This window comes from Ostrea edulis, chromosome 2, assembly GCF_947568905.1.
Source record: "Ostrea edulis chromosome 2, xbOstEdul1.1, whole genome shotgun sequence".
In the NCBI taxonomy this organism is placed as follows: Eukaryota; Metazoa; Mollusca; class Bivalvia; order Ostreida; family Ostreidae; genus Ostrea; species Ostrea edulis.
In genome coordinates, this window is record NC_079165.1 from 16,263,194 (window position 1) to 16,287,247 (window position 24,054).

A 24,054-nucleotide genomic window follows, 5' to 3' on the forward strand; every position below is an offset into this window, starting at 1 on the left:
AAAATTAAGTTTGGAAATATGTTGGAGGTTAAACCTTTTTCCGGGTAGCATATACATATTAGTATTTTACTTCAACAGTTCAATACTTGTATCTATGAATACATAGCAAATTGCAAATTTAGTGTAATTTCAATTAGTGAGAGAGTGCAGGACTTTGTCGCAAAAATCAATGCTCTGCTGTCATAGTAAGGCTGAATGGTCAGATATTTTATCAGTATTATAGTCTGTATATGTATGGGCAGTGATGGTTCTGTCACTTCTGCATAATTTCAAGGTACGTGGTGGGTACAGTAATTTTGTGGCGGTGTATAGCTGGCATCAGTCCCTAAACTACCTTGTAGAAGTATGTTAGTCTAATGTTACAGCATCTGTCTTGAAGTGTTGGTTGTTTGAAATCTCTGAATATTGCACTGATACATTCTGCTACTCGGTTGGTATGGTCAGAGAGATAACTCTTGCTCCGATGATTTGAACTCTCTCAATGTTGCTGATGTCCTTAGTGTAGTAAGGATCCCATACAAAAGATACGTACTCTAAGATAGGTCATATAAATGATATATAGGTATTGCGTCAGCTTCCTTTGGGGCAGTTTTGTAGATTTCTTCGCAGATATAGCCTAGGTTTGAATCGGCCTTCTTGGTGATGTTAGAAATTTGTGTTCCCCGCTTTAGGTCTTCAGATGGTAATTCCTAAGTACAGGTTTGATGGAACTTGTTGGAGGATGGATGAATGTATTTTATTTGGTCCTGCCAGTGTGCATCATTTTTTTGTAATAAACAGAGCCTTTAAAGATATGAGATATGTAACATCTGCCCCAACCCCTCAATCCTCCCCCCTTCCTCACTTGACAGCGTGTTTGACCCCCATTCTATAGTCAAACATGCATACATATAGTAAAGTGTAGATATTTTTATCCACCAAACAGTTGAACTTATTTATAAGTTTAAACATAACATATTGTTATAATGTTTTAATTTTTAATTCCAATCTTGTGTTTCTGATTATACAGTTCTAGTTGAATACCCGCACAAGCACGAGAAATCACACTTTACACATAAATAATGACAGTGTAAGAGAAAATAAAACTAATTAATGCAGTATTGAGCTATTTCACCATGGATTGAACAACTATGCAGTAAAAGTTTAGAATAAAAAGAATTTCTTATCTTATGAAAATAAATCACAGATCCAAAGAATTAAAAATATTAATTTAACATATATATCTATGTCCATGTAAATCCTTCAATTAACAATCGGAACTTCCGTGATAAGGGTTATTGATCAGTAAGGGGTTCTTTATCGTGCCAGCACCTGTCGTAGCATGGGACTTTAGTTTTTAAATGCATTATCAAAGAGACCCACAATTTGAGCGCTTGGAGTAGTACTGTATCTGTTGCTTTGTTTATTTTTAAAAGTTTATTTTACTAATAGATGTATTTGAAGTTATAAATATGAATAAAAGAAAAAAATGTGCATTAAAAATGTTCTTTTCATGGTGAATTTGTGTCCGGTCCATGGTGAAATGAATATTATACGAAACTCTGTTTAGCTACCCGAACATCTGGAAATTTCCTTTAAAACTAAAATTGTGGATAGAAGATACAAATTCGCGCATTTTATAGATTTAACAATTATCGTATCCTAATTCGCTCAATCCTATGCATACTTTAAATCAATTTCCTATTAACATATTCACTATTAACAGATTTATGTAATATATTACTATATGTTGTCATCTCCAAATGACTTAGATCCGCCAAAGCGTGTCCACCACTTTACTCTCATTTTTGCTATTTCGGGGTAGTTTATCGAAAATGAAAGTAGGTTTTCAGTTAATTTCACAATAATTGCTGATCTGGTAGAATTCAATTATAGTTTATAGGGACATCATCTCATATGTGGTTGAAATTTTAAAGGTGCAAGCAATAGCTCATTTGCAAGCATTTCTTAGTTTATTGGCAAGATTTATTCATGTATAAGTATAGATATCGGTGACCGCCCAGTATTCCGACGGTCCGATAGTCGGACGGTCCGGTAGTCCGACACTCCGATAGTCCAACACTCCGATAGTCCGTTAATTTGTGGACACATATAAGAGATCGCTATGTAACAGCAGAAAACAGAATTAAGTGCCGTGTGCCAGAGCAATTTTTTACGTCACAATAGCAAAACATCGCACTGTGGGAAAACTTTGAACGGGTTCGACCTACATCGGGTACCTGTAAAGTGCGAAACGAAACGAAACGAAATCTACCGAAACGTAACCCACCGAAACGAGACGAAACCCACCGAAACGAGACGAAACAGATTGTATAACCGAATTCTATCAATTATAATAATTAATAATGCTGTATAACCGAACTCTATTAATTATAATAATTAACAATGCTGTATAACTGAACTCTATTAATAGTTTACGCCAGCACCGTTTCCGGTTTTAAATATTAGTCACGGTTTATGGGGGATACTGAAAACGCTTTATCAATTAGACGCTTGAAGTAAACAATGGTGAAATATTGTTGTGTTCCACTTTGTGGTGGTTTTGGGGGTCACAAGTTTCCCACAGATCAGGAATTACTCTTGAAATGGAGGGTAGCGATCAAACGGATGGATAGGAAAACAAAAAAATTATGGAACCCAGGAAAAGAAGACGTTGTTTGCCATATACACTTCACAGAAGATGACTACAAAATCACCGAATCAGGTTAGATCGAGGTCCTATCAATCAGTTATATAAAGCTGCATCGTCAATTGATTTGTTGAATTGTTTGAATGTTTCCTTCTTTCAAATATTGATTTATAAAGTTTCTTCATTTTGTCTTGTATTCGTGTATTGATAACGTTCTTTTTTACATTCTTGAATGCGTTGCTTTGTGGTTTGTTTTTACTCTTTTTCAGGTGCAACTACTGACATGTGGTATGTATCACAGTATTCATTTAATATAATACTAGGCTATATGACGAGACATATACTGCTTTGATAAAACGTTACAGGATGAAAGAGTGCTATGATACCATATATGTATATATATACACACATATAACCAGCTGAGTCCTGGTCTCCACACAATGTAATTAAAATTAGATCTTCCATCCGCTCCCCAAACTGGGGAGCGGATGGAAGATCTAATTTTAATTAGATTGGGTCTCCACATTAACAATCACCATTTTCTGGTGTTATTTTCATATATTTGGTGACCCCCCCCCCCCACCTAATATTTTTTACAGTAGAAGTGACTGCTAAAAATGCAAGGTTGAATTTGCTACATGACTATTTATGTAAATCAATTATAACAAATCTAGTTTATAATTAGCGAATCTTAAAGCTTTTAAATATAAAGTATAACTTACAACCAACATTCCTGTAACATATTCAATTTGTGACAGGTGAACGAAGACGACTTAAGTATGGAGCTGCGCCCTCTGTTTTTGACTTCAAGAATACCAGTACTACCCAGGAATCTGACAGAGCTAAGCGAAAGAGGCTGCGAGAGTCTACTCAAGATACATGTACTCCAATGATTGAAGACCTGCCCATATACATGTATATGGATGAATTGATTGTACATCATGAAGTTGTCGTAGATCAGTCATCTACAAGTATGTCCACATCCATGCCAGAAGAAATGTGTTCAACAGCTGAGAAAGAAATCCAGTGTGACATACCTACCTTAGGTAGATTTTCAATTGAAGGTATGAAACTGGACACTAAGATGCTTTCTTATTACACTGGTTTGAATGGCTATGATCATTTCATGCTTCTCTTTAATATTCTTGGGCCAGCAGCTTTTGACTTGAATTACAAATGTGGCTTATTAAGTCCACAAGATCAGTTGTTTTTAACTCTGATGAAACTCAGACAAGCAAAAGAAGATGTGGAACTTGCTATGCTCTTTAAAGTCTGTGAATCTACTGTTTCTAAAATTGTAACAACTTGGATTAACTTTTTGTATTTTCAATTAAAAGAGTTAGAGGAACAATTCTGGCCTTCTAAAGACATCATTAAAGAACATATGCCAACAGATTTTGCTAAAAAGTTTCCCAATACACACGTAATTTTAGATGCAACCGAGCAACCAATTCACAAACCATCAAATGTTGAGGCACAATCCAAAACATGGTCTTCTTATAAACACAAAAACACGTTGAAAACCATGGTAGGTGTAACTCCAAATGGAGCAGTATCTTATGTATCCTCTACTTATGGGGGCTCTGTGTCTGACAGACAAATCATTGAACACTCTACTCTGCTAGATGTAGGCAAAGGAGTAGGTACAGTTTCTAAAGTCATTTGGCCCAAAATATCGATGATTTCACTTGGAGCTTAAAACCTGACATTGAAATAAGGAATAGATTAGCAAACCCAAAATCCGCTCAGTTTGATCAGCAAAATGATCTGTGTCATATGACGAGAGCTAGAAGTTGGCATAAAATTGCAGAAATGCCATTTTCAATGAAAATAGCCACAAATTCAGGGGGTTTTCCTTTCAGAAAACATACAGCGCATGCGTCGAGCAAATTCATATTCAAGTATGTTTTTAATCTTAAAATAATACACAATATATATCATTTTCATTTTGCTCGACAAATGCGCACATCTTTTCCTGAGCAATAATATGTATGATATTTGGCAGTTTTCAGGCTTATTTTGAAAAAAAAGGCGGGAAATGTCTTATTCATGATGTCATAATGCCATCCAATTAGGAATACCATAATGATTTTGTTGACATAGTATACCTGGCATATATTTTACTTTCTTAAAACGCTGATTAAGGTTAATTCCAGAGACATTTTATAGAGAAATTTTTTTTGGGCCTTTTCATGTATACAATCGTACCTTGTTCTTTGCTGCCTTATGAAGATCGACACTTATACAGCATTATGGCAGATCGGGGAATTCTTGTTCAAGATTTATTTGCGAATCAGAATGTTTTTATTAATACACCTACGTTTCTCAAGGGCAAAAGCCAACTTGACCCCGAAGAAATAGTTAGAGATAGGCGAGTTGCCTCAAAATGTATTCATGTAGAGAGGGTGATTGGGCTTGCAAAGAGGTTCAAAATTTTGAAACATGAGCTACCAATGTCAAAAATCCCCCTAGCTTCCAGAATTGTGTACATTTGTTTTATGTTGTCAAATTTTAGGAATTGCATTGTTGATAAAAGTGCTTAAACATGTGCCAGTAGTATATCAAAATGTACATGCATACATGTCTAAGTTTAATAAATGTATGCCCTGCACATACAGTGAATCCCTTGAGAGTTGTGTTCATATTTCTGCTTACAAGTTTTAAATGTATCGTACATTTTTTGTATCCTTTATGCAACATGTGCTGTCAATATTCAAAGGGATACATCATACAAGGATCTTGGTAGACATATCAACTTTTAAGTGTAAAAGCTATTTACCTTGAAAGGGTCAAAGTACAATATCTTTTTAAAAAAAATCAATTTAAAAAGTTTAACACTTTATATAACCAACATCTATGCATTGTTACATGTATATTGTCAATACAGAAAATTTCATATCATGGATATGCAATGTATTTCATCTGAAATTGATTGGCATTCTGGGCAGAAACTTAGGCAAAAAAACATGAAGAATCATTTGCAGACTCTAATCAAATCATGAATACAAAAAAGATTCTGTATAAAAAAATGAACTGTCTCGATAAATCATTTAGAAGAAACTTTTACACAAGTTTGCATATATGCTTCCACTTTACAGCAAGGATAACAAGTATGGCATGAAAAATTTATCATAGAATACATCAAGCTTTGGAAGAAGAGAATTCTGGCAACATTCTACATCAATATGTACTTTCTGGATGAACAAATCTTTGAAAGTGTATACAACAAAATAGCAAATTTGTTTTTTGGCAATAAGCATTTGGCCTTGTATTTGGAAAAAATATTTAGAGGTGGGTTTCAATTTCATTTCACCAGTTACAGAGTCCATTGTTAGATATGGGAAGTACTTTCCAGGCTGAATCTTCTCAAAGCGACCAGCAAAGGGACATTTGACTTCAATTAGTGCATCATTGCCAACGAGTCCATCCGGTGATGCCCCCAAGTAAGGTCGATCCATATCAACAAAGAAACCACATCTTTGAACACCTTGGCCAGTCTCTCTTTCAAAGGATCTGTAATGAGAGATAAAAATAGGAAAAGGCATATAATATATGTAAATAATAATTTACTGATTTGACCAATGCTTATATAGAGCGTTAAGATTTACAAACCAGGTCTCTGCTGTACACGTGATTGTCTGACTAGCTCCCACTAAAACATACCTAATAGCACGTGTCTCGTAGGTACGTCCATGGACTAGAGCTTCACTGCGAAATACAGCAGCAGAAGGCTGGTATAGAGACTCGCAGAATTTCTGCCTATTACGCCTGTCTGTAGCTAAACAGATATCTCCAAATCTTGAGGCTGTGATCCGCCATGATCTCTCCTTGAACCAATTATTTGAGCTGGCTTGTCCACGTGTCTGCTCCTCAATGGCAACTACTTTATCTGCTGTTACCTTTAAAAATAATGTATATAACAAAAACCATATATCTTGTACTGTGTTTTGTAGTATAAAATTGCATGGTATTAGTAATACATATGAACATGAGAAAAACAATCAATTTACATTGCACATTATATCTTATTTTAACACATATACAACATTTGCACAAATGTCATAAAATTTTATTTTGTTGAAATGCAGTTTGAGCCAATTAACAAAAGACCTACCTCAACAGCTCGTTGAACCCAATACTCTGTGAAGGGTCTTTCCAAATAATCATGGTCCAATACTGCTGCCTAGTGAAACAAAAGGTGTTACAGTTTGTTTGTTATTAAACACTTTATTTTATATGTGCAGTTTTACCCATCACTACTTACTGCTTTAGATTAACAGACTTATAATTTTAAAATCAACATTTTATATGCATTACTAATATAGCTTGCTATAAGTTCACTAGCGAGATACTTTTGACTTGGCGCTGCTTATAATTAGCGATGTACAGGAACATTAAGTGAGATTCTTGCTTGTGTGAGTAATGCATTTTCATGCTTATGTTTACCTGAATATTTGCTTTCTCGATGAGATATCTGTATGTCAGATTGTCTGAGGTCTCTGCACAATGGTTTAAGACCATATTGCGAACCCTATCCGGGTAACCAGCTACACCTTTTAGATGTTCAGGGCGGGGATCATTTAAAAAATCATCAGTCAGATTCCGCTTCCTGGGCAGATCTTCAGCTTTGACAGGTGAACCTATATCAAAATTTGAATATGTTAAACATGTGGAAAAAAATAAATTATTGTACTTGATTCAATATATGGTCATAAAACTATTGCTTCTGTTCATCATGGAACATCACATAATATTCATGTATTTTTACCTGAGTATGAATGTTTGGGTTTATGAAATGTCTGCAGGTTTTCTGTGCATGATCTCTGAATCCTCAAACCTTTTCCTTCAGAACAAGAGAGTAAAACTATGGCAACAACAGCAAGATGCTTGCAAGTTCCATGGGGACCTCGTCCTGCAGGACACTCACAATGGCTGTTCAAGATGTCTCCCGAGTTTTTGTCAAATTTTAATTTGAAGTTGTATGTTACCTTTAATTTGAAATACATACATGTATTCTGGGTAATATAATTCTTTTTAGTTATTTTTACAAAAATATCTCAGTACAAAGTAATAAAATAAGAGAAAATAACTAATAACATACATGGTACATGTACAATTAGTACTACAATGTATATTATATCCACAAATTAAATGTAATACTTGCCTTTGTTTTCATGGCTGCGCCAACAATGCCTGTAAAGAACAGGGAATTATCTTCCTTTAAATATGACACAGCCAAGACTATCACTTTCAACAAGCAGCCTTCCTTTCTCGATAGCCTTGACATCACCAGTGCTTTGTCTGTCACCTACACATAAGTACAAGCTCATGATTTTAAAATTTATTTACTCATAAACACATAATTATATATACGTACAAATTATTCTATAAGATATTGCACATTCATTAAATGACTCCTAATGTTAGATGTATGTTTTACAAAAATGTTGTTCTTAATCATACAAGTAAATTATATGAACAAACCTGCTAATCAATGTACAAAATACATGTCTATCTGCTCAATGCATATCTCTGGGATTTCTTCTTTATGTGATTCCTGGAGCTGTTGAAATCCCCTCGTTGGCCAATCAACTTCCAAAGGCTCAGGTATATGAATTGGGTCATTCTTGAAATCTTTATTTCTATCATATGCCTTAAGCCTACAATAAAGTACTGTACAATGTCCACTTCCCATAAAAAAAATATTAGGTACCAAGACGTACTAGTACATGTCAGTGAATGCCATTGTAGCATGTATTACAATAACAACAGTCCGTATAGTACTATAATTATTACGTATAATTGATGACATAAATATAACTTATATCACATTAATTTATTGAATTTTGATGCATTTTGATAAAAGAATTGTCGCACTAAGCATCAAAACAATCTCTAGGCATAATCATGCCGGCGTAAACATCCTCCGTCGTCTGCATGGGTGCAGAGCTACGACTTTGTTGAAATATTACAAACGAAAATAACGGCTATGAGGTATGAAACTACAAACCTGTCTATAAGGTCGGCTTTTCTGCCTCTCGTGGTGGCTCCTTTTTTCTTTAACTCGTCTTTGAGTCGAGAGACGGAAAACTTTACGTAAGTTTCTCTTTCCATTTCAGTGTTTACAAGCGTCTAAGTGAAATAAAGCGTTTTAACGTATCCCCCATAACGACATAATTTTTAGAACCGGTAACGGTCGTCGGCGAATACCATTATAATAATTAAAAATGGTATCTTAAGCCCCTGTTAAAGTTACCACATATAAATAAAATTCGCCTTCCCATTGATGTAAGGTTTCGGCTTGACAGATACGAAGTTTTAAAAGTTGGAAGGGGGTGAGTAACCACAAAGTTCATATCCGAAATTGATTGAATACCATGTGCAATTAGTTTCGGATCCATAAATTTTAGAACAGAGGGTTAAAATTCGGCATAAATACACGTTTCAGTATGTTTTGCTCTAAAGACAAATCTATGTATACATGTGGATATTATGTATTTGTATGTAGTATATCAAACGGTGGATTCTGAGTATGTCTTCCCGTTCTCTTTGTAATTTTTGCTTCCCTTGTTCATAAGCCTTTTGAGTTTACAAAATGCTGACCTCCTCCTGATATTGCATAAAAAATTCTGTTTTCCGTTCCGTTTTCAATTTCCCGTCTTAGCAACAACACAAATGTATAGAGTTATATTTAAACTCACTACATATCAATAATAATTTTTAATAACACATGTATATATATCTTACCTAATTGCATTCATATAATATGGTATACTATGTAACTTTTTCCATTATTGAAAGTACTCGCACCTCAGCAGTTAGAGATAAAATAAAAGGTTAAGAGCTCTTTCTGCTTTCAAATTTCTCAGACACCAGTTTCGTAAAACAATGTATCTATGCCCAAAGGCGGATCCAACGCCAGCGACCCCACCCCTTGTTTATTGTGTTTCGCCAGACCTCTGACACTGTAACTCTCCGTTCTGAAATTTATGGATCTGAAACTAATTGCACATGGTATTTGATCAACTTCGGATATGTACATTTTGCTTACTTACCACCTCCCCCCCCCCCCCTTTCAGCTTTTAAAACTGCATATCAGTCAAACTGAAAGCCTACATCAAAGGGGAGGCGAATTTTATTTATATGTGGTAATTTTCACAGGGGCCTAAGATACCATTTCTAATAAAAGAGTTCGGTTATACAATCTGTTTCGTTTCGGTAGATTTCGTTTCGTTTCGCACTTTACAGGTACCCACCTACATCTACATGTATATATTTCGGCATCGTCGGAAGCCCACGGTTGATTACGCTTCGTTGCTTTCTCCATCACCCGTGGGTTCATTCACTCCTACTCGCTGTGTGTCTGTCTGTCAGTATGTATGTATGCTAAATTTAAGGGACATTTTCATTTTCAAATTGCTAATTTGTCCGAACGATTTTCTATTTCGTCCGAACAAATAGCTAATTCGTCCGAACGAATAATATATTTATATATGACCTTTCTACGCCGCCGTAAGTTCACACTTGATTGATTTTGGTCAGAAATTGATTGTCTGATTTATAATCAGGCTGTTCGATTTTGGCGGATTTTGGTAATTTCCATAAAATAATGCCTGACATGAATAAATTTTAACTCTATTAATTAAAATTTTTGGTGATGGTCAACATGTCGGACCGTCGGAATATTGAACCATCGGACTATCGGACCGTCGGACTACCGGCCCGTCGGACTATCGGACCGTCGGAATACTGGGCTTGAACCCTAGATATCTGCTATCTTATAATTGGTCGACTACATTTCAGTTGAGAGCGAAAGTTTTGGTTATGTGGGGATCTTCAACAAATTATCTTAGTTTCTTGTTTCATGTTCTATATCATATGCATAGTAGTTTATCAGGCTCATCTCTAGCTGATACACATGTCATGGACAAGGTGAGACAGCATCTGGAACCTAGGGCTGCCTTGTGCTCAGAGCCAAGATATCTCTATCCAGGCCCATCGTCAAGGAGCTATCTCGCCCTTAAATTTGAAATCATAAATTTTCCCATTAATTTTGTATGTATTAAAATACATTTATGAATTAACAATGCGATAATCAATAAATAATTTTTCGTAATTAATGCAAAATAGTAATATTTAGTCTAATACCTCCTCTTTTCGCCAATCCCAGTAAAGTTAAATGTATTATGTAATTCCCTGTTCCCGTTTGTTATAAAAGGGAAGGAAATGGGCCAGTCCTTTGTGAGGTTCAAAACAGGTTCATTGTGAACAGGTTTGGCACATAAAAGAATCCCCACTGCTTAAAGGCCATAAGTGCGTAAGAAGGGGTCTAAATCCCTGACATTTGACAATATGTGTATCAATAGGAGTGAGATAATATTGAGTGGGATGTGCAGCGGTACTCACACAATTATTTTCTACTAGCCTTTCTTAACATTTCATGCTTCTAGTTGAAAACCATACTTCAATTTTGAGTAATTATACTTCTTTCAGAAGATGAATCATGATGATCCCTTTGATCTCAAAAAGCCAAAGAAATCAGCGAAAAAGGTATGAAACAGTGTGTTTAGTTTTCTGTATAGTGTTTTATGTGTAGTAGATGGCCTGAGACATAATTGTACTCGTATTTAGATATCCTGAATGCTTTATAGGATTTTACATAATAGCTATGCATATTGCCAAATATTTGACATATGTCACTGTTAATAAATCTAGTTGTAACTTTTTCCATAAAGCAATCTTCATTTTGTGTGACTATTATAGGCTATAAAAGTAATCTATTGTTATATCTGTTAATATGTTGAACATTTAGATTAATTATTTTATACTTTGAAATTAACTTGGCAATGTATGTTTATAGCATAGTAAAATCACGAGGATGGTCAAGAAGATCATTTTTGCATTCAAAGAGTTACTTACAAACTTGAGTGATGCATTCTATGTTGCCTATTTGTTTGTTTGTTTTTTTTTTTTTTTTTTTTTTTAGATCTCTGTACTTTTTTCAGTTTTAATGCTAGCATAGACTTATAAATTTTACCTTGTTTCTTCTGAAAATTTTCATTGAAACTATTCAAACATTGTACACGCAGGTATGTGGTTTCTTAATGCTTGCCAATTATCTCATATGGAGATGTCACCAAGACCAGTGAAGGGCTTCAAATTCAGGCCTTTGCTCAGCCATTAAACAGTGAGGGTTCTTTAGCATGCCACACCCACTGTGACAATGGATATCTGTTTTTAAAGTCATCTCTGAGGACCTGTGACATTCACACCTGATACCAAGCGTTTGGCTATGGAACTGTCACTACCTGTTTTAATGACTTAGGTTTGTCGCGGCCAGGATTCAAACCCCGACCTTCCACATGCGAGGCGAATGCTATAACCTCTAGGCCACCGTGGCAGTTTGTGTTTTGATACTACCTGAATGTCACTACAATGTTTCGTATAAGAATCTATGTGTATACTGATATGTGTGTCTTAGAAAGAGTGGAAGAAGGAGGTAAACATCAGGATTCACTTTTACTTTCAGGGAAAATGTCCTAGCATGATGAGAAAATAGGGAACAGTGCCATTGTCTCACTTAGAGAAGCCAGTGAGGAGAATGATGCATTTTGTATAAGAAATTCAATACTTCTTGTTGTTAGCAACAATGAGAGAGAGAGAGAGAGAGAGAGAGAGAGAGAGAGAGAGAGAGAGAGAGAGAGAGAGAGAGAATTATCCTTTAGTTTAACTTGAATTAAAAAAAATTATATTTAGACCTGAATGTCACTACTTGTGTGTAAAAATTGTTGTCATTTTGAAAGAGAGGGAAGATGTTAGAAAGAGAGAGAGAGAGAGAGAGAGAGAAAGAGAGAGAATTATCCTTTAGTTTAACTTAAATAAAAAAATTTACATTTAGACCTGAATGTCACTACATGTGTGTAAAATTTTTGTCATTTTGAAAGAGAGGGACGATGTTAGAAAAGGAGAGAGAGAGAGAGAGAGAAAGAGAGAGAGAGAGAGAGAGAGAGAGAGAGAGAGAGAGAGAGAGAGAGAGAGAGAATTATCCTTTAGTTTAACTTGAATTAAAAAAAAACAACATTTAGACACCTGAATGTCACTACATGTGTGTAAAATTTTTTGTCATTTTGAAAGAGAGGGAGGATGTTAGAAAGAGAGAGAGAGAGAGAGAGAGAGAGAGAGAGAGAGAGAGAGAGAGAGAGAGAGAATTATCCTTTAGTTTAACTTGAATTAAAAAAAAACAACATTTAGACACCTGAATGTCACTACATGTGTGTAAAATTTTTTGTCATTTTGAAAGAGAGGGAGGATGTTAGAAGAGAGAGAGAGAGAGAGAGAGAGAGAGAGAGAGAGAGAGAGAGAGAGAGAGAGAAATTATCCTTTAGTTTAATTTGAATTAAAAAAAATTACATTTAGACACCTGAATGTCACTACATGTGTGTAAAAAAATTTGTCATTTTGAAAGAGAGGGAAGATGTTAGAAAAGGAGAGAGAGAGAGAGAGAGAGAGAGAGAGAGAGAGAGAGAGAGAGAGCATCCATAGTATAACAAGAATACAACATTTGTAATTTGACACTACCTGAATGTCACTACATGTGTATTAGAATCTATATATATATATATATATATATATATATATATATATATATATATACTATATGTGTGTCTTAGAAAGAGTGGAAGGAGAGAGAGAGAAAGAGAGGGAGAGAGAGCAAGCATCTTTTAATCCTTTAGTATAACCTGAATACAACTTGTGTGTTTGGACACTACATGAATGTCACTACATGTGTATAAGAATATATGTGTATTATAATTTGTGTGTCTTAGAAAGAGTGGAAGAAGGAAGTAAACATCAGGATTCACCTGCATTTCAAATTAAAGTACTCTTTTGCTTTTAGGGAAAATGTTCAAGCATGATGAGAAACTGCGCCATTGTTTCACTTACAGAAGCCAATGTTGAGGATGATGCATGTTCAGGTATGAAACAAATTAATTACTTCTTGCAACTACAACATTAATCAAAGTACTGAAAGTACTGAAAAGCGCTAAGCTGACTTCATGAATTCTGTAAGTAATGTTAATGAGCAGGAACAACATTAAAAAAAGGTTTATACATTATTCTTTATTTTCGCATAACTAAGTAGTACATTTTCTGTAAGAAAATAACAAATATGGATTGGAAGCAATGTCCTGAAACTTTTCAACACGTAAATATAAATTTTATATGATATTGTTAAAACAATGGTCACTATGATAATTTTGACCCCACACTAAACTAAAACCCTGTCCTTGGATCATGAAATGTACAATTTTGGTAAAGGACACCTGATCTTATTAAATATCTGTAATCAGAATTTAGTATCAATAGCATTACCACCGCTGCGGTGGTCCAGAGGTAAAGTGTTCGCTATGTATGAGGGCGATCGGAGTTCGAATCCTGGCCGCAACAGACCTAGTTCGTTAAACAGGTAGTGACAGTTCCATCACCAAACTCTCGGCATCAGGTGTGAATGTCACAGGTCCTCGGAGATGGCCTTTAAAACGGATGTCCTATGTCACAGTAGGTGTGGCAAGCTAAAGAACCCTCACTGCTCAATGGCCGTAAGCGCTGAGCATAGACCTAAATTTGAAGCCCTTCACCGGTCTTGGTGACGTCTCCATATGAATTAAAAATTATTGAGAAGAACGTTAAACAAGATACAATCAATCAATAGCATGTAAGGCTATCAATCAATAGCATTTAAGGCTATGTTATTCAAATATTTGACAAATGAACACTTTATACCCTGTTTAGCTCCCACCCATCTTCCCAAGGCAAGGGTTTCTGATCCGCTCTGCTCCGGTCCCTGGATCATTAAATGCTCTACATGACTATGCATTTTTTTCTCTTACAGATGTGATGTTATAGAGAAGAACATTTTTGGTAGAAAATGTAAAAACAGTTGTAATGGTAATTTTCGGTATAAAGTGTTCAATTGTTATTACACAACTAACTTACTGTTGTGTTCCAGTTAAATAGTGTATGAAATATTTTTAGAATACAACTGAAATGAAACAAATCAATAGTTTGATACATATATGTAAGTCACTTTCAATAGAAAGGAACAAACTGGACAAAAAAGAAAATTACACATAACCACATACACTAACAAATGTCACATGTCAAAACACACCAATAATGCAGGATTATGAAACGCTTTACATCCATTTCATTTCCTTACCAGAAATCATTTAAATACACATATAAACATGCATCTGTATGACTTGTACTACATAATCCAGTGCATAATTATCTGTAAATAGCAATCAAACCATGAAAGTGGAATTATTTTTTGTAATCAATAATGAAGTTATTTTCGATTCAAAATCAGGTTGGAGAGAATCTGAATCCAAATAAGTCCGATAAATACATGTATAACTGAAAACAAAATTTAGGAAGTTATTTAGAAAAGATGTTCATCATACATGTGCAATATTACTTTGAAACTGAATACTGCGTCATCAACAAGAGTGGAGATAGCTCATTTTTAACATGAAAGTTAGTGCAAGAGGATATACTAATTCAAATATGATGATGAATTAGATTGATATATAAGCATGGATTTACATTTAGCAATTGTAGTGATTGTTATACGTAAATCTAAAAACAATAACAACAAAACCAAGAGTTTGTACACAGGTATATTAAACGCTGTACTCATCAACTTGTGTGTATTACACTTCTTGTGTTAAAGCTCATATTCATATTGCAAAGGAGACTCATCCGTTTGTCTGAATGAGACATAATACACATTGCTATTCTTTTAGTTTTATAAAACAGTTCTTTATATGAAAATGCTAATAATCTTAGCAAAAAACCATAAAATTCGAAGCTTGTGTAGGAGTTCTAATATGAAAAAAAAAAACGTAACAGAAGTGACTCGCAATAAATATGCAAAATTTACAACATGTAAATGTAGCTAAATGAGAATCCCAAACTAGGCACTGAAAAGTTACAAAAGTAATTTTCAAACGGTAATGTTCAAACCGCTGTTAGAAATAATGAAGAGGCATCTCACCAAAAAACTAAATGCATCTTTTTTATATGAAAAGATCGTTCAGCGAAAACAAAATGTGGGGACAGGGAACAACGACAGTACATCCATGCCCCTCCCCCTTCATCATTTGTACGTTCGGAAATACATGTAGCATATGCATGTCATTGTCAATTGTTTGTTTGAAGTACAAAGAAATTGAAAACACGATTACTTTTCGTTGTATGTAGCGTGCTGTGGACCGCAAACCATTTCACATTCATGCTTGACACAATGGCAATGTTTATCTCACACTTGTTCTAAACATATGTATTTCAGTATACAGCCCTCGTAAAATTCCACGCGGTGTTTTGAATACTTGAAACCGGGGTATTGTATTCCATGATATGATATAATATAATATAATGTTGTACATTTTATCTTTTCCTTGCCCCAAGACTATTATTTTTAGTCTCATTTTTGAAACTAAATCACGGAATCAAATTTGATTGTGTTGACGATGATTCTGAAGAATATCTAGGTTGTTTAGAAATAATAAAGTAAGCTTAAGTTACACAGTTGCATTCTCTAAATTTCTGCATGACCGACTTACATATATGATCGGGGAATGTGTAAGCAGTTACGTAATATCATCCTTCTGAGACACCGATCTCTGTCCTTCGCTGTCAAAGCATAATCGTGCACAAATTCTTTCTCGTTCACAATAGACGCGGATCAGTTAATTTTTTACTGTGTTGCACACATTTTTGCTGCGTCAGACAAAAATTTTACTGAGTCGGAACAGCAGCCAAAACACGTGGAAAACCCTCCTGTTTCGTGTATAGCTTAATGACGTGGCTTCTAATTATATATTGCACCATGCAAATTGATTTTCCTTGCCTCTAAGCGCCATGCGAAGGTAACAATGCAAAGGCACCCTAGTTAAAACGGTTTCATATACATATTCTTATTCCATTTTAGATTTTGAAACACTTTAATTATTATAGAAGCAGATTCAAATGGGAATTTTAACTGAAGAATGATCTGCATCTGTGTCTCACTTTCCCCAAGAATGAGGACAAAAATATCACCCTTTTTATACATATTTTGTTCACTGTTCAACGAACTGTATTTCCGGGGGGGGGGGGGGATGCAACTGCAGATATGAATGTTATCCCCGTGCTAGATCGGTTGCAAAATTACGACTACTTTAAACACGACTTGACTACAGCGATGCATAAATTCGCCTATAGGTGGCGATAAACCGGAAACATGATGACGAAAGCAAAACCCAACTGGCGGCAATAAGCGCCTAAGCAACGCTTAGCGCTTAAAAATGAGAGAGAGAGAGAGAGAGAGAGAGAGAGAGAGAGAGAGAGAGAGAGAATCAATTTTTGTTATTTTGACACCTGAATGTCACATGTGTGTAAAAATTGGTGTTATTTTGAAAGAGAGAAGAGGTTAGAAGAGAGAAAGAATCAAATTTTTTTGGCACCTGAATGTCACTACATGTGTGTTAAAATTCGTGTCATTTTGAAAGAGAGAAGAGGTTAGAAAATGAGAGAGAGAGTGAGAGAAGCAAGCATTCTTTAGTATAACATAAATATTTCCCTTTACATTTTGATTGATTAAATATTGTTTAACGTCCCTCTCGAGAATCTTTCACTCATATGGAGACGTCACCACTGCCGGTGAAGGGCTGCAAAATTTAGGCCTATGCTCAGCGCTTACGGCCTTCGAGCAGGGAGGGATCTTTATCGTGCCACATCTGCTTGGACACGGGACCTCAGTTTTTGCGGTCTCATCCTAAGGACTGTCCCATTTAGTCGCCTCTTACAACAAGCAGGGGGTACTGAGGACCTATTCTAACCCGGATCCCCACGGGATTTTTACATTTTGAAGCTATCCATGAATTTCAATACATGTGTATAAGAATCCAATGTATATAATGTTCTTTATCACTTAGAAAGAATGGAAGAAGGAGGTTTACAAGATAGAGATAATATGCATAACTATAAACTTTCTAATGTGTTTTCTTTCAGTAGAGGTGTGTATTGATCAAGATTTTCCGATACGATACAATACAATATTTTCTGATGAGATATCTGATATATTGGATTTACAATGTATTTAAGCATTTTCTGAAGTAAAATATCAAAATTAAAAAAAATGAAGTGGTTTAATATCTTTTATTTCATAACAAAACAAACAATGACAATTAAAGTCTGAGGAAACACCAATGTCACAATGTAAAAGCGGGGCTTAAAGTCTGAGGAACTTCTGATGTCACAATGTAAAAGCGGGTATTAAAGTCTGAGGAACAATCTCTCACCAGAGGGCGTTACGCTACGCCCCAGTGAAGCTTGCGTAGCACGCCCTCTGGTGAGAGAATGGTCTGAAGAATCGTGTTCCTGTTAGAAGCCATTCTTAAATTATGAACTTCGATCCGAACTATTAAAAGGGCTATTTTTAAACCCGACATTATATCGTATCGTCGAAACACCATATTGTATATCGCTAGACAGGCGTATACCGGTGCATTTCGATATATCGATATATTGATTCACCCCTATCTTTCAGGGAAATGTCTAAGCAAGGGACAGGATATTGCAGTCTGTGATTCATCTTATAATGCAAAAGTTGGAGATACGCTCCTGCAGGTATGAGCAGAATTTATAATTTGTAAATGAACAACACATGAATAAAAGTTGAGAGAGAGAGAGAGAGGGGGGGGGGGGAGCAACCTGCTTCAGGATTTCAGGAATCTTAAATCTATATCTGTATAAGAATTTTTTAAATGTAAAAAGAGTAAGAGAAGAAAGTATACATATTAAAAAAGTATGGCTGCATTTGTAATATCTCTGTGGAATTTCAAGGCAAATATCCTGGCATGGATTGGTTTTTTCAGACAGTGACACTGATGCAGAGGATGTGAAGGATTATATGCTTTTAGGTATGAACAAAGTTGTGGTCAACTACAGAAGAAAGACATCAGAAATGGAGAGAGAAAAAAAGATCTCAGTAAAAGAGATCAGCTTGTATTTCAGACATTCTTTTCTGTAAATTTTGACACTTTACCTGATTGTTACTACATGTGTATAAAAATCCATGTCGTTTTGAAAGAGAGAGTGAGTGATCGACTTGACAAGGAATTCACTTGACAAGGAATTGGTGTTTAGTGAATAATGATGAAACCACAGTACCAATAATGATTCATCACACTTGTCAGAAAGGTCTCTTTTATATAGTTTATACTGACAAAATTTTGGTCTGGTTTCCAACATTGCAAACATACTTTGTAATACGGAATATATAGCTTTAAATCAATTTCATTTTTTTTTTTTTTAGTGAAGGACCCTGATTATGAACCAGACCACTGCTCCGACAGTGATTCAGACTCTCTAATTGAAGGTAATTATCTCTTTAAAGTCATTTTCCCCTGTACTGCAGTACTCAGCAATTGAAACAGAACAATCTTATATACATATATTTACATTCACTGAATTTTTTCTCTTATATTTCTATTGAAATTGACATTGCTTTCATCTGGAGCAATGAAAGCATGTTTGTTGCAAACTTGTTGGATCCAGTTTTTTTGTACCACCTTTCTGTGTAATCATTACCAAATATGGGGCGTCATAAAGGTCAAAGGGTTCGTTGGCTGTTCTGTTTAACATAACAAATGGGTCAATTATATGATATTTTAGTACTTCAATCTAGTTTATATTTGAAAACAATACAACAAAATATAAATATGAACAATGAAATGTCTTTCTTTGTTGCTTCATCGGGTGATGAAGGTAGCAATCATTGCACAAAAAGTTTACATAACCCGTTTACACGGGTTATGAATTTTTTTTTTGCAATGCTAGCTACCTTCATTACCCGATGAAACAACAAAGAAAGCATTTTATTTTGTAAATAACTTGTTAGTTCACCTGAACCGAAGGTTCAAGTGAGCTTTTCTGATCAAAATTTGTCCGTTGTCTGTCATCGTTGTTGTCGTTGTTGTAAACTTTTCACAATTTTATCTTCTTCTCCAGAACCACTGGGCCAATTTCAACCAAACTTGGCCAAAAGCATCCTTAGGTGAAGGGCTTTCAAGTTTGATCAAATGAAGGGCCATGTCCCTTTCAAAGGGGAGATAATCACAAAAATGCAAACATAGGGTGGGGTCATTTAAAAATCTTCTTCTCAAGAACCACTGGGCCAGAAGAGCTGAAATTTACCTGAAAGCTTCCTGACGTATTGCAGATTCAAGTTTGTTCAAATCATGGCCCCCAGGGGTAGGATGGGGCCACAAGGGGGATCGTTTTACATACAAATATATAGGAAAAAACTTTAAAAATCTTCTTCTCAAGAACCACTAAGCCAGAAAAGCTGAGATTTACATGAAAGCTTCCTGACATAATGCAGATTCAAGTTTGTTCAAATCATGGGCCCCGGGGGTTGGATGGGGCCACAATAGGGGATCAAAGTTTTACATACAAATATATAGGAAAAATCTTTAAAAATCTTCTTCTCAAGAACCACTGAGCCAGAAAAGCTGATTTTTACATGAAAACTTTCTGACATAGTGCAGATTCAAGTTTGTTCAAATCATGGCCCCCGGGGGTAGGATGGGGCCACAAGGGGGATCAAAGTTTTACATACAAATATATAGTTAAAATCTTCTTCTCAATAACCACTGAGTCAGAAAAGCTGATATTTACAAGAAAACTTTCTGACATAGTGCAGATTCAAGTTGTTCAAAGCATGGCCCCGGGGTGTAGGATGGGGCCACAAGTGTGGGGGGGGGGGTTCAAAGTTTTACATACAAATATAGGGAAATCTTTAAAAATATTCTTCTCAAGAACCATTGGGCCAAAGAAGTTGACATTTACATGAAAGCTTTCTGACATAGTGTAGATTCAAGTTTGCAAAAATCGTGGCCTCCAGGGGTAGTTGGGGCCATAATAGGGACTAAGGTTTTACATGCAAATATATATGGAAAGTCTTCAGATATGGACCAAGGTGACTCAGGTGAGCGATGTGGCCCATGGGCCTCTTGTTTCTGCAGTGTTCGAAATTAACCATAGACCGAGTCTATGTCAAATGACACTGGTCTATGCCAATTGTAATTGAGATAGACCAAATTGTCCATGCTGATTTCTCGGTCTAAAACAATAGTTATCCCAAAAGTCGACTTCTGATAAACGTTATGAGGAAAGGACATTGTTATGGAAATGGAAAGAAAATATGCTTTCTAAGTACATTAGAAGTAAATGACAATGTTTTAAATTTGTGGGTTTTTTTTCTCAATGTTGCGGTCTATGCCAATTTCATTAGGTCTATGTCATCTTGTTTTGGCATAGACCAATGGTCTATACCAAGTTTTAAACCAATTTCGAACACTGTTTCTGGTTGTAACACCTATTTGTTTGGGTAAAAAAAATATAGTTTATACTTGCACGAACATTTCACACTTAAATATATATTGCTTTCTGGGTTTTAAAGCATAAGCTGCCCCAATACAGTTTATACTCATATAAATCAGGTAGCTTTTGTATTTATTCCTTGAATGTTTTTTGTCAATAGAAAACCAAGATGATCTTCCTGACAGTTTTAGGAAAGTGACCTCATGATAGAAGGTAATTGCCTTTCATCTTCTTTAGTCTCACACCTTGCACGAAAGAAGGGGATATCAAATTGGATCTTTCCATTTATCCATCTGTTAGTCAACCAAGGGTTTTTCAGATGATATCTCAAGAACTTGGAATAAAACTTTGTAGGTGTTATCCTCATGACTTAAGAACGGCCTTATTTTTAGCTCACCAGAGCTGAAATCTCAAGTGAGATTTTCTGATCGCCTGTTGTCCGTCATCTGTCCATCTGTCTGTAAACTTTTTACATTTTAGACTTCTTCTCCAGAACCACTGGGCCAATTATAACCAAACTTGGCCAAAAGCATCCTTGGGTGAAGGACTTTCAAGTTTCTTCAAATGAAGGGCCATGTCTCCTTCTAAGGGGAGATACTCACAAAAATGCAAAAATAGGGTGGGGTCATTTAAAAATCTTCTCAAGAACCACTGGGCCAGAAAAGCTGAGATTTACATGAAAGCTTCCTGACATAGTGCAGATTCAAGTTTGTAAAAATCATGCCCCCCCCCCCTCCCAGGGTAGGATGGGGCCACAATAGGGGATCAAAGTTTTGCACACAAATATATAGGAAAAATCTTCTCAAAAACTACTGGACCAAGAAAGCGGAAATTTACATGAAAGCTTCCTGACATAGTGCAGATTCAAGTATGTTAAACTCATTTACATAACTAATAAATCGAAAAAAAATATTTTAAAAATTTTATCCGTAAGAACCATTGGGCCAAAGAAGTTTACATTTGCACGAAAGAATCCTGAGATAGTGCAGATTCAAGTTTGTTAAAATCATGGTCCCCAGGGGTAAGATGGGGCCGAAGTAGTAGTCAAAATTTTACATGCAAATATATTATATAATAGGGAAAATCATTAAAAATCTTCTGAAAAATCACTGGGCCAGAAAAGTTTATGTTTACATGAAAGCTTCCTGACATAGTATAGATTCAAGTTTGTATAAACCATGGTCCATGGGAGTAAGTTGGGGCCACAATAGAGATCAAAGTTTTACATGCGAATATATAGGAACAATCTTTAGAGACTCAGGTGAGCAATGTGGCCCATGGGCCCCTTGTTTTTAAGTCAAATGCTTAAAGGCCAATGTTGTGATGTTGCACAGTGTAGAAAACATGCAGTTTGTGGATGATATCTCAAGTAGCATTTAAGATCTTTGCAAATTCCTTATATACCAATAACAAATACTCATTATTTTTTATGTGAACTACTTAAGTCATATTATCTTACTGGACCCTAATGAGATTTTGGCATGAAACTGCTGATTTTTGAAAAATACCAAAATGTCCTACGCATGTCCTACATCCTATATTATTTTCTTGTTCAAAGTTTCTGAATGATGTCTCAAATAGTATTTGGGGTCTTGGTTTAAAACTTTGCTTGTACTTTAAGTTTTCTTATTACAAATAAAGACCCCTTTTGTAATGAAGGTCTTGATCAAAATAAAGGTATAGGAAATTGTTTCATGAAGTAAGGAAAGTAAAATTCTATAAATTTGCTTGCTGTACTTGATAGTAACAAAGTTTATATTATAGTTTCAGAATGTCCTACCATTGATCCTGGAAGTGAAAAAGTATCTGATAGTGAAGAAAGCTACGGTAGCATAGAGAGTGAAAACTATCCCATGCTCTCTGGAAAGAAAGAAGAAGACATTTCTTTTTAAGCCATAAGGTGTTCCCAAAAATTCAATTGGAAACTTTAACAAACTGCATGCCTGCTTTTTTGTGCTAAGATGATTGCTAACATTGCAAGACATCTTGAACTAGCACACAAAGCAGAAGTTGAAGTAGCCAGGGTTTTAGCTTTCCCCCCAAAAAGCAAAGAAAGGGGATAAATGAGGGAGGAACTTCAAAGTATTAATGTGTGCGTTGTAATCACTAGTAAAACCGATTTTGCTTAACATACATTTTTTCTATGCACTGCATAATTATGTAGATGCAATAACTGGGACTTAACATTTGAAAAGAAGTTGTTTGTGATTCTTTGCAATTGTACGATGAACCTGTAAGTTACATCATTAAATATAATGCTAGATTAAATATTTGTCCTGTCATTCAGTCTCGAAATGGTGGCTTTCTAAATGGAAATGTCTACTATGTACTTAACCTATATAGCTTTGCCAGAAAATGAAGAATTTATGCATAAATGCATGTAATATAGGTGTAGCGAACAGTATAAGAGGGAACTTATACTGCCTCGCAAGAGAGCTAGCTTTTCTAGTGATGTGGTAGAATCTCTCTTGATTATGCAAGTTAAGCAACAGCGAGCGTGATCAGCACTTGGCTGGGTGACAGCTACATGTTACAAATTGGTGGCAGTGGTGGGATAGCCAAGTGGTGCTATTCCGTTACACATTTTTGGTGTCAGAAGTGGGATAGCCATGTAGTGCTATCCCTTTTCATAAGCATAGGGGTCAACTGCAATTTTCCTCAAAAGTACATTACCGTGGCCAATTAATAGCACAGGCACCTGAAGTATGGGGTATTAGGCTTACCCCCCCCCCCCCCTTACCAGTATAATAAAATACACCGGTATAAGGCCAAATCTTTAAAGCTTACAAAAGGCATTAAATGATTACATAAATTGAAAGAGGAATGAGATAGACAGGGAATTCACACATTTCAGAGTTATTGTCACGAAAAATTTATAAAAGGGGGGGGTAGTAATAATGGAACCCACAAAAATCTTGGTGTCAACTACCTAATTAAGAATATTTTTAGAAAATAATTCTATTTGTTACAAAACTTTGATTGGCTGGTTATTGAAA

At 35.5% G+C, this 24,054-nt stretch overlaps 3 protein-coding genes and 1 long non-coding RNA gene across 5 annotated transcripts in view; 2 read left to right on the plus strand and 2 right to left on the minus strand.

Moving 5' to 3' along the window:
- The window catches only part of LOC130052120 (glycerol kinase-like), a 57,378-nt gene that overhangs the window by 28,311 nt on the left and 5,013 nt on the right, over positions 1-24,054 (minus strand). The window contains exon 1 of one of the 2 annotated variants that reach the window (XM_056156222.1): positions 14,627-14,648. The exons of the other annotated variant lie outside the window; for it this stretch is intronic. The gene's annotated coding sequence lies outside the window, so the exon portion shown is untranslated. Of the gene's footprint in view, positions 1-14,626; positions 14,649-24,054 lie in introns of those variants that run through there. 2 annotated transcript variants of the gene reach the window in all.
- Positions 1,685-6,982, plus strand: LOC130052121 (uncharacterized). The gene is made up of 4 exons (XM_056156224.1): positions 1,685-2,704; positions 2,899-2,917; positions 3,388-3,693; positions 6,718-6,982. The coding sequence occupies exons 1-4, from the start codon at positions 2,681-2,683 to the stop codon at positions 6,720-6,722; spliced, it is 354 nt and encodes a 117-aa protein (XP_056012199.1). The 5' UTR covers positions 1,685-2,680; the 3' UTR covers positions 6,723-6,982.
- On the minus strand, positions 5,435-8,873 carry LOC125682756 (uncharacterized). The gene is made up of 8 exons (XM_056156223.1): positions 8,640-8,873; positions 8,114-8,289; positions 7,794-7,937; positions 7,398-7,617; positions 7,076-7,269; positions 6,744-6,812; positions 6,293-6,528; positions 5,435-6,142 (listed from the first exon to the last, which is right to left on the minus strand). Exons 3-8 carry the CDS (start codon positions 7,914-7,916, stop codon positions 5,722-5,724), a joined length of 1,263 nt encoding a protein of 420 aa, XP_056012198.1. The 5' UTR covers positions 7,917-7,937; positions 8,114-8,289; positions 8,640-8,873; the 3' UTR covers positions 5,435-5,721.
- LOC125663549 (uncharacterized) lies at positions 13,504-23,323 on the plus strand. Its single transcript, XR_008800490.1, has 4 exons — positions 13,504-13,605; positions 18,990-19,052; positions 21,219-21,271; positions 22,823-23,323. It is a non-coding gene; the product is annotated as an uncharacterized LOC125663549 (long non-coding RNA).

What these genes read in the sequence shown, in the direction of transcription:
- LOC130052121 (XM_056156224.1), top strand. Translation starts at nt 2,681, where the DNA reads ATGACTACAAAATCACCGAATCAG.
- LOC125682756 (XM_056156223.1), bottom strand. Translation starts at nt 7,916, where the DNA reads ATGTCAAGGCTATCGAGAAAGGAAGGCTGCTTGTTGAAAGTGATAGTC. An exon ending in ACCCAAACATTCATACTCAG is followed by an intron (nt 7,270 to 7,397) that starts GTAAAAATACAT and finishes ATTTTGATATAG; the next exon opens with GTTCACCTGTCAAAGCTGAA. An exon ending in TACGAGACACGTGCTATTAG is followed by an intron (nt 6,143 to 6,292) that starts GTATGTTTTAGT and finishes CTCTCATTACAG; the next exon opens with ATCCTTTGAAAGAGAGACTG.